We start from the raw sequence: 14,032 nt of genomic DNA on the forward strand, positions 1-14,032 counted from the left end.
ACAAATGTGGTCAATAAAGAAAGTAAACATTTAAAAAAAAAAAAAAAAGGCTCCAGTGTAAACCCTTGGTATTTTGTTTTGTTGTTGAACTTTAATATGATTTGTTTTGTTTTATTTTGTTTTGATTTGATTTTTCGAGACAGGGTTTCTCTTGTGTAGCTCTGGCTGCCCTGGAACTTGCTTTGTAGACCAGGCTGTCCTTGAGTTCACAGAGATCCGCCTGCCTCTGCCTCCTTTAATATGATTTTTTTTAATGACTTAATTATTTTATGTGCATTGGTTGTGGTTTGTTTTTCGTGTGTGTGTGTGTGTGTGTGTGTCAGATCCCCTGGGACTGAATTCAGGCAGTTGTGAGCTGCCATGTGGGAACTGGACCTTTGTCCTCTGGAAGAGCAGCCAGTCCTTCCAACCACTGAACCAGCTCTCCAGTATGAAATTTGAATAAGCCTACATTCAATGAAAATGGTTGATAACTTTGAAAATATCGCTACTCGATGGTCCTTTAAATTTCATTTCATCTCTAATATAATGAATATATGGAGAATTATGTATTACCAAAAATTGGCTGCATTGTTGTTTTCATAAATTCAACTTGGAAACTTCTATAATAGTTTTCTTGGCCTCACAGTGAGTCTTATTTGAATAAGTTACTAACTTATGTCAAAGATCAGGGGTTCTCAAAAAAAAAAATCTAGTGTTGAATTAAGTTTGTGGTTTTTGTATCAGGTCACATTCATAGCTAATGTAGCCCACATGCCATGGTCTGGACACATCCGGAAGATTCCACAACCTTCCAGAGCAGTGCCACACTAGCTGGGGATCAAGGACTGGTTGGGTGCTTGTGCAGCATGCATTGGACCCTGGAATGTAGCATGCATTCAGTCTCTAGCACTGCAGAAAGCCCAGTGTGCTACATGACTCATGCCTGTAATGCCAGTGCGTAAAGAGGCTGAGACAAATGGATTTGTATGTTGGAGGCTAGCCTGAGATACATGAGACCCTGACTCAAAAACCAACAAACGTGAGTCTATAGGGAATAGTTCACATTGAAACCATAAGAAAAATGTATAAGTAGTTGATAAACTATATTATTTAGGGACTAATGACAAAAAATAAATCGGCACATGCTTAATACAGACACAGGGTTTTTATTTTTAAATGTTGAAATGCGAATGTGGAACCCACATTCAGAGGGCCAGTTGTACTGTGAAATTCTCAGAGAAGCGTGTTGATCTTCAGTGGAAAAGAGCATCTGCTCACACCACAAGAATTGTGTGGCTGTAAATGTTTAGAGATGAGCCTGGCAACATTTTAACCCATACTAAGTAAAGACTTACTGCTGGTTGAGCCTTCCTTTTTATTTTTTTTTTTTTAATTTATTTATTTATTATGTATACAGTGTTCCATCTGCACGTATCCCTGCAGGTCAGAAGAGGGCACCAGATCACATTACAGATGGTTGTGAGCCACCATGTGGTTGCTGGGAATTAAACTCAGGACCTTTGGAAGAGCAGCCAGTGCTCTTAACCTCTGAGCCATCTCTCCAGCCCCAGCCTTCCTTTTTAAAAGCTGTCCCATGTTGAAGTACTTTGGCAGATGATTTAAGCTCCCGAGTATCTCTGTTTGGGTATAAACATGCAGTCACCACACCTCTTTCCTGCTAAACTTTGAACTACTTGGCCACAGCTTTCAGATCCAATTCATATATAAACAAATGAAGACAGAATACCAGAGCTGTGCACCCATAGCAAAGTGAAGTGGATGGGGTCAAGAAGAACACAGGAAATAACCACATGACATGGAGGTCTAAGGACTGAAGATGTAACTCATCTGGTAGAGTACTGCCTGGCCTACACAAGGCCTGGTGTCCGGTTGCCAGCACTGTGCAAATACAGCACTAAATGGGAAGCTTTGTGTTGGTTTTTTGTTTGTTTAGACAGGATCTCTGGATGGCCTAGAACTCAGTTTATAGTCCAAGCTGACCTTGAACTCACAGAGACCCACCTGCTTTTGTTGTGATTGAAGTTGTGTACTACCACACCTGGCTTTTAAAACAAAAAAAAAAAGTTAAATAATAGACAAAGTAACCTAGATTCTATCTCATAATTTGATTTTAAAAATAAAAGAAAATAAATTTAAATAAAGTACAAAGGAAAAATAGTAAAGATAAGAGCAGAAGACAGTAAAGTTGAAAACTAAAGAAAAATCCCTGAAACAAGACTTTGCAGACCCTGTCCCCTGTGGCCACTTGCCCACAACCATGGTCAGGCCACTGTGTTCTTCTTGCTCCTTGATATGGCCAGCGCTTGGAGCCAAAGACAGTGGAACACCCTGAGCACTGGAGAAGTTTTGCAGGATTGATGTACTGGAGGGATCAGAGAATGAGGACTTAATCCTGAGAACACAGGTCCTGGCACATTGTCCGTGGCAAATACTGCACTGTGTCCAAATGGTTCCCAGTTTTTCATCTGCACACCAAAACCAAGTGACTGGGTGGCAAAACCAGTCTTTGGAAAAATCAAAGAAAGCATGAACATTCTGGAAGCCTTGGAGCAGTTTGGGTTCAAGAACAGTGAAACCATCAAGATCACATTGCCATCTGGTCAGCTCTAATGCTTTCAACTTGAGTGTACCGTACCCACCAGGCTGTTCATCCTGTGGCTCGGGAGAATGCTCCACCCCATTTGCTCACAATACCTCATAATCTCTGCTCTCACTGCAGTTCTTTGGGTTCCACAGTTTCTTCATTCCCTCCAAGTCTAGCTGGATTGCAGACTTAAGTCTATGGTTGTGAATGAAACCTATAACCAGTGACACACACACACACACACACACACACACACACACACACACACACACAAAATCGTTCTTTGGAGAAATTCTTAGCAAAACTGGAAAGAATAAAAGGAAGACACAAAGCAAGAATGAAATGGTACAACTTGTGTAGCCATTGAAAGCATAGAGATCTTCAAAGTATGATCCAGAAAGGAGGAAGGTAGCTTGACAGTGCAGACACCTGCTGAGAAATACTCAGTACCAAGTGTGGTGGATGCAGATTAATGGTCAATTAATGTATAGGATGTGCAAGGCCCTGGCTGATAACAAAACCTTATGTTTGAAACACTACCTTGCTGTCTATCCCAGACTAGCCTTGAACTTGTGATCCTTCTGCCTCAGCCTTTCTAGTATTGGGGTTGTAGGTACACACCACTGCAGGTGGAAAGATAATGCATGGTGGCACATGCCTAATCCAGTGCTCAGGAAGCTGAGAAAGATTGTGAATTGGAAGTGAGCCTGGGCTTCTAGTAAGTTCTAGATCTGTAGCTCAGTTGGTAGAATACTTGCCTAGCCTGCAAGAATCCCTAGGTTCAGTTCCTAGCACTACATAAAAGCAGACAGAGTAGCACACATCTGCAACCCCAGGACTCAGGAAGTAGAGGCAAGATGATCAAAAGTTCACGATCAGCCTTAACTACACGGCGTTTCAAGGCCTGCTGAGGGACACTGGTGTTTTAATATTTGGCAATTAAATAATTTGTTTTCATTACTTGTAGAACAAAGTGGGTTCACCTCAAAACAATATACAGCCAGGCAGTGGTGGCACACGCTTTTAATCCCAGCATTTGGGAGGCAGAGGCAGGCAGATAGATCTCTCAAGTTTGAGGCCAGCCTGGTCTACAGAGTGAGTTCCAGAACTGCCGGGGCTACACAAAGAAACCCTGTCTCGAAAAACCAAAAAAGGAAAAAGAAAGAAGTACAGTTCACACTTAGGAATTCTCTTAAAATATAGGTAACTTCACAAAGCTTCCAGAACTTCTGGTCCAGCTCTCCAGCTGCACATAAGCCCCACACATAGAACAAGGCTCAGTTTCCCAGAAGACCATTTCTCCTCTTGGAGATTACCATAGGAACTAGCTGTCCTGCCATCTCACCCTACTAGAGAACATCTTAAAAGCTTTCTTGTGGAACTGATGAAAATACAGAAAAGAAGCTGGTATAGTGGTGCTGGAGCATGAACCTAATTAGTCTTATCAATAAAAAACAGGAGTCAAATATCGAGGTAATAACCTGAAAGATCAGAGGAGCCACCACCAGTGACTTCTTACCTTTCTGAATCCTCAGACCAAACGGGCCGAGATCCTGTCTCCACCTCCCAGATGCTACAATTAAAGGCATGAGTCTCCCAAGTGCTGGGGTTAAAGGTGTGAGCCACCACTGCCCTACTTCTATGGTTAATTAGTGGCTAGCTCTGCCCTCTGATCTCCAAGCAAGCTTTATTTGTCAGAACACAAACAAAATAATGTACCACAGGTGCCTCCTTTAATTCCAGCACTCTTGAGGAAGAAGCCTGTGGAACTCTGTGAGTGTGAGGTCAGCCTGGTCTACACAGCAAGTTCCAGGCCAGACAGAGACCACATAGGGAAATCCTATCACAGAAAGTTTGTTCATATCGTTGACCCCTATTCCCCCTGATGTAAATGCAGAAGATTTGTTTGTAAAGATGTTTGGGGAAAGAAATTTTGTTAAAATATTGACACTTAAGCTGCTTGAATCCAGTGGTTTTGCTTCTGTAACAAAGGGAATGATGCTTCATTTTATCTCGGTGTGTTTCCAGAGGAGAAGAAAGCTATGCTACAAGAAATAGCCAATCAGAAGGGAGTGTCCTGCCGTGCCCAAGGCTGGAAAGTCCACCTCTGTGCTGCCCAGTTACTGCAACTGGTAGGTGCAGTTCCGTCCATTGTTGTCTCGTGCCAAAGAGGTAGCCCAGTAGGTAGCCAGTCTGATGTACCGTAGGCCCTGGGTTTGATCCCCAGAGCTGCCTGAAGTGGGGTGATAAAGGCACACAGACCTGTGGTTCCACAGTTAAAGCAAGTACATCTGTTGCATGGAGATTATGATTATTTATTTATTTGATGGAGGTGAGTCAGAGGACAGCTTTTAGAAGTAGAGGCTCTTCTATCATGTGAGTCCTGGAGGATCAAACTGCGATCATGATGCTTGGGAGAAGTGTCTTTACTCACTGAGCCATCTATCCAGGCCTGAATTTTAGTTTTAATTACCTGGATCCAAACTACATGAAGGTGCTGTAGTGTAAGACCTGGAGCTAAAGTTAACTTTATGTCCTGTCAGGACGTATGAAAAGCGGGAAGCTGAGTGGTCTTCCCATGAGCCTTTTCCACTGACCACTCTGCTTCCTTAGGAAGGTTCTAGAGCCAAGCAACTCCTTCGCCATGGGCCACCACACGGTTTGCTTCTCACCAGGTAACAAGCTTCAGTGACCTCCCAGCTCCTGGTAGGATGCAGGCCTGTGCCATCTTGTTTTAGAGAACAGGCAGGGGTCTTCTCTACAAAGCCTGCCTCCCACAGTGCCTGCACATTGATTCAGTTCTGAGAGGAGCCCGTGTTGGCCCCATGTGCGCTGTGAGCCACCATTCCTAGAAACCTAGGACAAAAATCTCTTACCATCCAAGTTAAGGCAAAGCAGCCAGAGTATCCTCGCAAAGTATTCCCATCTTTGGAGTAACAGTGCTCTCAAGACCATCTTCTACTGAGTATCAAAACACAGTAGTGTTAGGTGTGGTAGCATTTGTGTTGCTGAGGTAGAAGGGATTTTGTGATAGAGGCCAGCCTGAGCTACCTAGAAAGGCCTTATCTTTAGAAGGGGGTAAGGAGAGAGCTTACCAGCATATATAGAGGCTTGAGTTTGATCCCCAGTACTATATAAACTGGATGTAATGGCACGTGTCTGTAATTTAGTATGATCAAAAGTTCAGAGGCATACTTGGCTACATGGTAGGTTTGAGGTCAGCCTGAAATACATGAAACTCAAAAAAAAAAAATTGTACTGTTGCTAGGGTTAAATTAATATAAAATATTTCTGTAAAAATAATAGTTATTTTTCAGGGGAATTATGGATGTGGTGTAGTATTTCAAAGTGATCTTTGAAGATGGACTCTGAACTATGGCAAATTGTAACATATTGTAAAGTATTTATTAGTTCATTCCTTTACTGTTTCTTAATATTAGACTCTTGGTCTGTCCAAGCAAGGCCTTTATCATCCAAGCACTTAGAACAGTTCACAGAATGAACTTCCTCTGCTTGAGAGTGACATAGAAGATGTCTCTGTAGTCACAGTGTGCTTCTCTTGTATGTTGCAGACAAATCTAGAACATGATGTTTATGAAAGACTTACCAACCTACAGGAAGGGATCATCCCAAAGAAAAAAGCAGCAACTGATGATGATCTACATCGAATAAATGAGCTAATACAGGTTTGCTGAGTCCTCAACCTTCTGGGTGCCCACTTGGCCACCAAAGCTGCTGCTGCTTCTTCCTTTCCCCTTCATTTGTTTGTTTGTTTGTTTGTTTGTTTAGTTAGATTATATTTTAATGGCAACATTTCTATCTTCCTTTTTCTCTTTCCAAACTCTCCCATATACCTTTCCCCACTACAAGAGTGTTTTTTGTACAAACTTATTTGCTTCAGTGTGCATTACCAGGAGGTGCTCAGCCATTTTTTTGTTAACTTTAATTTTTCTACTTTTATATATATATGCACACACATATATACACATACATACGTATATTATATATATTATGCCACATGCATGCAGGTATCTGCAGAGACCAGAAGAGGGTGTTGGATGCCCTGGAACTAAAATTACAAACAGTTGTGAGCACCAACGTGACTGGAAACCAAATTCAGTTCCTCTTAACGAACAGCAAGCACTGGTAGCTGCTGAGCAATCTCTCCCACCATGTTTCTCTTTTTGGGGGGTGTGGGGAGGTTGGTTGGTTGGTTGGTTTTTTTGAGACAGAGTTTCTCTGTGTAGTTTTGGTGCCTGTCCTGGATCTCACTCTGTAGACCAGGCTGGCCTCGAACTCATGTTATCTTCTTTTGTCTCCCTCCCACTGATCCCTTCTTCCTGTTTAGTCTTCTTTCTACATTAATGTCTTTGTTTTTCCCAGTGACCTCTTGAGTTTAATTTAATTAGTGTTTTTTAAAAGGCGCATGGGTGGTATTTACAAAAATATGTCTGTGCCCCATACCAGGGAGCCACAGGCTTCTGCTTGGTATCAGACGTGGATTCCCTCCTGAGGAGCCACCACAGATCCAACCAGAAGCAGTTCTTTACCCCTAGAACAGACTGGCCACTATGGCACCAGAAAGTTCCCTTGGCCTGGCCAGTTGGTAGTGTCGCACACAGGGTCCACCAGAGGAGTAAGGCTTAAGGAACTAACTATTGATAGCAGTTCTCCCAGCACAGGAGGGCTAGCCAGCAAGAAGAAATCCACTGCCAGCCTGCTTTCCCTTTATCCTCTTAACAAGTCATACAGCATCTTTAGCAACAAGGTCTTAAAATTAGTTCTAGTGGGGGCCTTGGGCCTCCCTGGCCAAGAAAGGGACAAAATAGTCAACCTTTGTTCTCTGTGGAATGCTCGGCCCTGAGTGAACAGTTCTCTAAAAGCCGTCTCACCCATGACATCTAGGTAATGGTGTGCCTTCTGTTCCAGGGAAACATGCAGAGGTGTAAACTAGTGATGGACCAAATCAGTGAGGCCAGAGACTCTATGCTTAAGGTTTTGGATCACAAAGATCGGGTCCTGAAGCTCCTCAACAAGAACGGGACTGTCAAGAAAGTGTCAAAATTGAAGCGAAAGGAAAAGGTGTAGACCTAGAAGAATCAGGACTTGGAAACAATTTATGAAGAATGGTGATTCGGGGGGAGGGGAAGAGGGCTTGGCTGCTTTCACAATGGAGCATTGAAAACAGGAGTTTTCCTCATTCAGCTGAGGAAGCAGAGCTGGTGCACAGAAGGATCAGAGCTGGACTGACATGGGGAGTCCTCCTTCCTCCAGGTACATGCCTGTTGCACCTCTGTCTTCAGCAACTCCTGATACTCGGTGACAGACGGCCAGCTGAGTTTTCAGCCTCCCAGTCCATAGACTGTATTTATCAGTGGATTCCTGCAGGGCCTGAACTGAGCCTGGACTGAAGGTATCCACTTGGACAATCTGTTATCTCTAGACTAAACATAAAACCTCTTCTCACTCCAGTCAGTTCTTCTCTTTGACCGTCCAGTGCCCAAAATGGCCTTCTACGGTGGTGCCACAGCACCGGAGAGCTGCCGCATCTCACACAGAAGGGTTCCAGCGACCAGTTATCATTTCTTTTCAAAAGAACCATTTCCAAGAGATGTTATTACATTGTCTGAGCTGCCTGTATCAGAGCTGAATTCTTGTGGAGGTGGAGAGCAGGCAATACTGAACTGCTCTGGGATCCTGTTCTGGAGAACATTTTCGGTTATCTGTACTTCCCTCCTGGTGTGATGCTGTTAATCATATGTACCACGCATCTCCAAATGTTAATAAAGACTAGAAGAGGTTTTTGTAGATGAGCAGTTGGCCTCTTTCTCATGTGCATCTCCGAGGTGTTCATCTTGCTGCACTCACAGTGTTCAGTTCCTCGTTGAGTTCTACTTATCCCAGCAATCTGATGATGTTTTCAATGGTCAAGTCTTTGACTCTTGTCTTAAATTAAAATAAGCCTGATATAAAGCCATGCAGTAGTGTTGCACACCTTTAATCCCAGCACTTGGGAGGCAAAGACAGGTGGATCTCTATTTGAGTCTAGCCTGGTCTACAGAATGAGTTCCTGGACAGCCAGCACTACACAGAAAATCCTGTCTCAAAACACAAAAATAATAATAATAAACCTAATGTAACTTGGTCAACACAAGGACTGCTATGGTTGTGATGCTGGCAATGGAGCCCCCAAGTGAGTATATTTTCTTCACAGGATTGTGGGCGCATACTGAAGTAATCTGTGGTATAATAACTAGTCTTGAGTTCTTCATTGTGTGTGTGTATGTATTTAGGGAGGGGGACATGCAGGATTGTGTGTGTGTTCATACACTTCCCATGTATGTACAGGTGTAAATCAGAGATCAGTGTCACATCAGGTATCTTCCTATATTCCTATATTCTATATTCCTATATTCTCCGCTTTATTTTATTTTGTTTTTTCAAGACAGGATTTCTCTGTGTAGTTCTGATTGTCCTAGAACTTGCTCTATAGACCAGAATAGCCTCAACTCAGGGATCTGCCTGCCTTTGCCTCTGAGTGCTGGGATTAAAGGTGTGTGCCACTATGCCTGGCCACATACATGTCCTTGTTTGTATATACATATGTATATTCCTAAATATAAGCTGTCAAGTCCGTATGTTACTTGTTGTATGTTTATTTTCATAGAGGATTGTTTGGCACTGGACAAACAGTTGGTGTGCTCTGGGAAGAACCCCACCCCTACTCTTAGCTTTAATCATTTGCCTGCAGTTCTTTGTGTAGGGTTGAGGCCTCGTGGGCTTTTCGCCGTGCAGTCTGGCATGTTCGTTGGCGTCATTCATGTTCCATTCACACCTATTGGTCAAAGTTGCATACTCTTAGAGACAGATAATCAGAAAGCAACTTAGTGCCAGTTGTGGTGGCTCATACCTGTGATTCCAGCCTTTGGGAAACGAAGGCAGAAGGGTTAGGATTTTTAGGTCACCCTCCACAACACAGAAAGTTTGAGGCCAGCATAGGCTACATGACATGGCATGCAGGCAAAACACTAAAAATAAAATGAATAAATCTAATAACTAATGGTTCTGCTGGGTGTGGCAGCCTCTTGTGTACAGCAGCCTACAGCTCTGTCAGTCTTCCCCCAGACATGCTTCCCAGCATGCCAGCTCTGAACAACAAGGCATCCGGAGTGAGGACTGGTTCATTTTCTGGACTGTCTCCTTGAGAGACTTCCTTGGTCCATGCTGCTGCAATAGACAGTGTTGATTCCCATATTCTCTGCTGCCACCAGAAGCCATGTCGATCGATGTCCGAGGTCCATGCCGCCACTGGGACCAGGTTGATGTATGTGACCTGAGCTGACACAGGAAACTTTATTGAAGTCCATCCACAATCCATGCAGCCGCCTGAAACCATGAGTGTAAGAGAGGATGACCCACACACACACAAGATGGTGCAGGACAGACCCAGGCAAATTCTCCACACAAAGGAGATTTGTTATCCTGGGGGTCGGGGGGTTGCCTCTAGATCAGGCAGAGGCAGACTGCAAGCATTAGCAGTGTTTTGCAGGAGTGAGTTTCTAAGAAGAAAAAGGGGGAGTCTCTGTTAGGGTGAGGTGCTAAATCCTCATTAGATATGTTAGCCAAATAATGAATTCTGATTGTTAGACCTTGGTGTTTTGTCTTAGGAAGGAGTCAGTAGCCAAATAAAGGAGTGGAACTTGGGGGCTAGCTGTCAGAATGTAATCTAAGGGTTTTTAGCAAGAGAGTGCAAGTTGGAAAACGACAAAATCTGTTGTTGCCCTCTTTGCCATGCTGGGCCTTTTAGAAAGGCCTTCACTGGAAAAGTCCATGGTCTGTGCTGCTGCTGCCTGCTACAGCAAGAAGCTTCTTTTGCAGTGGTCTCAATGACTGCAGACTCATAACCAAGACTGAGAGACACTGAAGGATTCTGTGACAACCTCCACCCCACCCCACACACACCTAAGAAGAAACAGTCCAGACCAGAAGCTACCAAAGAGAGCCCTTAGAAATAAAACTGATGAAGATGCTGAAGTGTAGCCCTTCATCACTGATGGCTTCTGGGGGGGGGGGGGGGGGCGCTCGGTTTTCGGGGCTAGCCCCTGGGAGTTCGACCATGCTGCAGTTAATACGTGGGCAACACAAATTGGACTTGGGGGTATTTTGGGGGGGGAAGAGTCGGGTGCCAGGGTGGAAGGGTGGACCGGGGAGGAATGGGAAGTGAGTGTGATGGGGTGCACTGTACATAATTTCCAAATGATTAATAAAATGTTATGTTGGGGGGTGGAGGGTGGAGTGTTCTTGCAAAGTACCCAGGCTCGATTCCTAGAGTCCACGTTGGTTGGCTCGCAGCTGCCTGCAATTCCAGGTCCAGGGGGATATAAATGCCTCTGACCTCCCAGGGCATTCACATTATGCTAAGTGAAACAGACAAAATAGCAAATACTGTGCAATTCTACTCAAAAGCATTCTCTCAGAGACAGCTGCATAGAGACCAAAAGAACATGAAAATGTACTAAGGACCATTATAAAAGAGAGAAAAAAAGAGTTGGAAAGGATGGAAAAGCCAGGTGGTGGTGGTGCACGCCTTTAATCCCAGCACAGAGGCAGGTAGATCTTTGTGGGTTCGAGGCTAGCCTGGACTACAATCAAGTTCCAGGACGGCCAGAACTGTTGCACAGAGAAACCTTATCTCAAAACAAAACAAACAAAACCAAGAAGAAAAGACGAAAGAGTGGAAAATATGGAAATAGGTTAAGAGTTGTATAACACGGGGAATTAGAAAAGTAAAATAGTGCCTTAGGGTTTCTATTATGGTGATGAACACCATGACCGAAGGCAAACTGGGAAGGAAATGGTTTAATGTGCCTACGCTTGCAGGTAACAGTTCATCACTAAGGTAAGTTAGGGCAGCAGCCTGGAGGCAGGATTTGTTGCAGTGGCCATGGAGGAGTGCTGCTTACTGGCTTGCTCCCCATGGTTTGCTCAGCCTGTCTTATAGCACCAAGGACCACCATTGTGGGATGTTTGATCACACTGTGAGCCCCAAGATTGTGCTAATTAAATAAAAACCTGAGGTCAGGAGGCAGAGCCAGTGGCCAGTTGACAGGAAGTAGCCTTAGAGGGGGTCTGGAAGACAGAAACACAAAGGAAATCAAAGAGATAGAGTGGTGGTTCCTTTTGGACTGGGACAATGGGAAATCTCTTTATGAGACACCGGCTGTCTTAGGGTTTCTATTGCTGTGAAAAGACACCATGACCACAGCAGCCCTTATAAAGAAAACATTTGACTGAGGTGGCTTGCTTACAGTTTCAGAGGTTCAGTCCATCATGGTGGGGAGCATGGCAGCATGCAGGCAGATATGGTGCTGGAGAAATAGCTGAGAATACTACAACTTGCAGGCAACAGGAAGTCAACTGACTCACTTGGTATCTTGAGATTAGGACACCTCAAAGCCCACCCTCACGGTGACACACTTCCCCCAACAAGGTCATACCCACGCCAATGAAGTCTCACCTCCTAATAGTGCCACGCCCTATGAGATTATGGGGGCAGTTACTTTCAAACTACCACACCAGCTAAGGAGGACAGTCAGCTAGTTGCTCCTCAGCCTCTGAGCTAGCAGGTTTTCACCCCAGCCTCTGACTCCTGAGACTTGATTGGTAAAATCATAAGATATAAATTTAGATTAAAAACAACAGAGCACCTACCTAGAAGTGACACTACCCTCAGTGAGCTGGGACCTTCCACATCAATCATGCCAATCTGCTGGGGGCATTTCCTCAGCTGAGGTCCATTCTAAAAGGTTCCTCTTATAACTTGTATCAAGTTGACATAAAACTAGCCAGACAATAGTGAAAATGGAATTTTTTGTTTTGTTTTGTTGGGTTTTGTATTTTTTGAGACAGGGTTTCTGTGTATATCTTTGTAGCCTGTCCTAGAACTCACTTGGTAGACCAGGCTGGCCTCGAACTCACAGAGATCTGCCTACCTCTGCCTCCCAAGTGCTGGGATTAAAGGCATGTGCCACCACTGCCCAGTGAAAATGTAAAATTTTATGTTCTTTCATTACTCAGAAGAACACTGTCTTGAGAAACAAAAACCAAATATGTATGTATGTATGTATGTATGTATGTATGTATGTAATAACAAGTAACAGAAAAGATGCCATGAATTTGAAGGAGAGTAGGCAGGGGTATGTGATTAAACTACAATCTCAAAATTTTTTAAAAAATTAAGAAATTAATATTAATAGTGAAAAGAGTATACCATTTTGCCAGGCATAGTGGCACATGCTTTTAATCCAAGCACTTAGGAGACAGATTCAAGCAGGTGGATTTCTGTGAGTTCAAGGCCAGCCTACCTAGTGGTCTACCTAGTGAGACTGACTAAAAAAGTATTATGTAGCTTATCTTTGCATATTTTCATCTGAAGATTTGATTTTTTGATTTGTGTTTATTCTAATAGTTGTGTGGAATTCAGTTTATCTGCGTTCAAGGTCCTGTCATCAGCATACAAACTTTTCTTCTCCCATTTGTTTTTCTTTGTTTTTGTTAGAACTCTTACTTGAATAGAAACCACAGAAGTGGGCATTGTTACCTCGAACCTGACCGAGATGGAAAAGCTTCCAGTCTTTGCCATTGACAATTGTGTTAGCTGTAGACCTGTATTTCTGTTTAGAGGTTTTTGTTTTATTTTAATGGTGGAGGGTTGATAGTAGACAGGGTCTCATGTAGCCCAGGCTGACCTCAGACTCCTTATGCAGCTAAGGCCTTGAACTCCTGATCCTCTTGCCTCAGAGACCACTCAAGTACTAGTATTATATATGCGGCCCACCACCACAGGCTAGATAGTTGTTTTTCAAGGACTACTTAACAGTTTGGTCATTGATTTTCTGAGACAGGGTCTCTCAAGTCCAGGTTGGCCTTGAACTCACAGCCAATCCTCTTGCTTCAGCCTACCAAGTGCTGGGACTACAAGCACAAGTGAGCTACCACATTTCACTTTCTCTTTCCTGAAGGTTTCCACGGGCGTTGGCTAACTCACAAGTCTTTTTGGGTGTGTCAGAGTAATGGCTATACATCACCAGCCATCTTCAGCACCATGTATCTTTCTAGTTGGACCCTGCAGCTTTTGCCCATAGACAGGTGAACATTTAAAAGTAGGCAGCCTCTTATAAAATAGACATGTGGGCTCTGATGATGCCGCAGTCCAAGTATGTGCTGTCTTACAAGATTGATACAAGTTTGAAGCTAGTCATCGCAGAAATAGAATAGTCAAAATTTCAAGTCACTGGGACTGCCTTGGTGGTTAAGGGCACTTACTGCTCCTTCAGAGGACCCAGGTTCAGTTCCAAGCATCTACATGGGGCACAGAACCATCTGTAACTCCAGTTCCAGGGCATCTGACACGCTCCTCTGGCCTCCATGAGCACCAGGCACACA

General features: G+C 43.8%; 1 protein-coding gene across 16 annotated transcripts in view; it reads left to right on the forward strand.

The window, feature by feature from the left end:
• The window catches only part of Sap130 (Sin3A associated protein 130), a 97,392-nt gene extending 88,997 nt beyond the window's left edge, over positions 1-8,395 (forward strand). For all 16 annotated transcript variants that reach the window (XM_042263972.2, XM_042263974.2, XM_042263973.2 and 13 more), the window contains 3 exons: positions 4,616-4,719; positions 6,160-6,273; positions 7,517-8,395. In XM_042263972.2, the coding sequence (XP_042119906.1) occupies positions 4,616-4,719; positions 6,160-6,273; positions 7,517-7,675 (377 nt within the window). In that variant the 3' untranslated portion in view covers positions 7,676-8,395. The remainder of the gene's footprint in view (positions 1-4,615; positions 4,720-6,159; positions 6,274-7,516) is intronic.
• Positions 8,396-14,032: the final 5,637 nt, after the last annotated feature.

The sequence above is a fragment of the Peromyscus maniculatus genome, chromosome 19 (assembly GCF_049852395.1).
Source record: "Peromyscus maniculatus bairdii isolate BWxNUB_F1_BW_parent chromosome 19, HU_Pman_BW_mat_3.1, whole genome shotgun sequence".
Taxonomy (NCBI): Eukaryota; Metazoa; Chordata; class Mammalia; order Rodentia; family Cricetidae; genus Peromyscus; species Peromyscus maniculatus.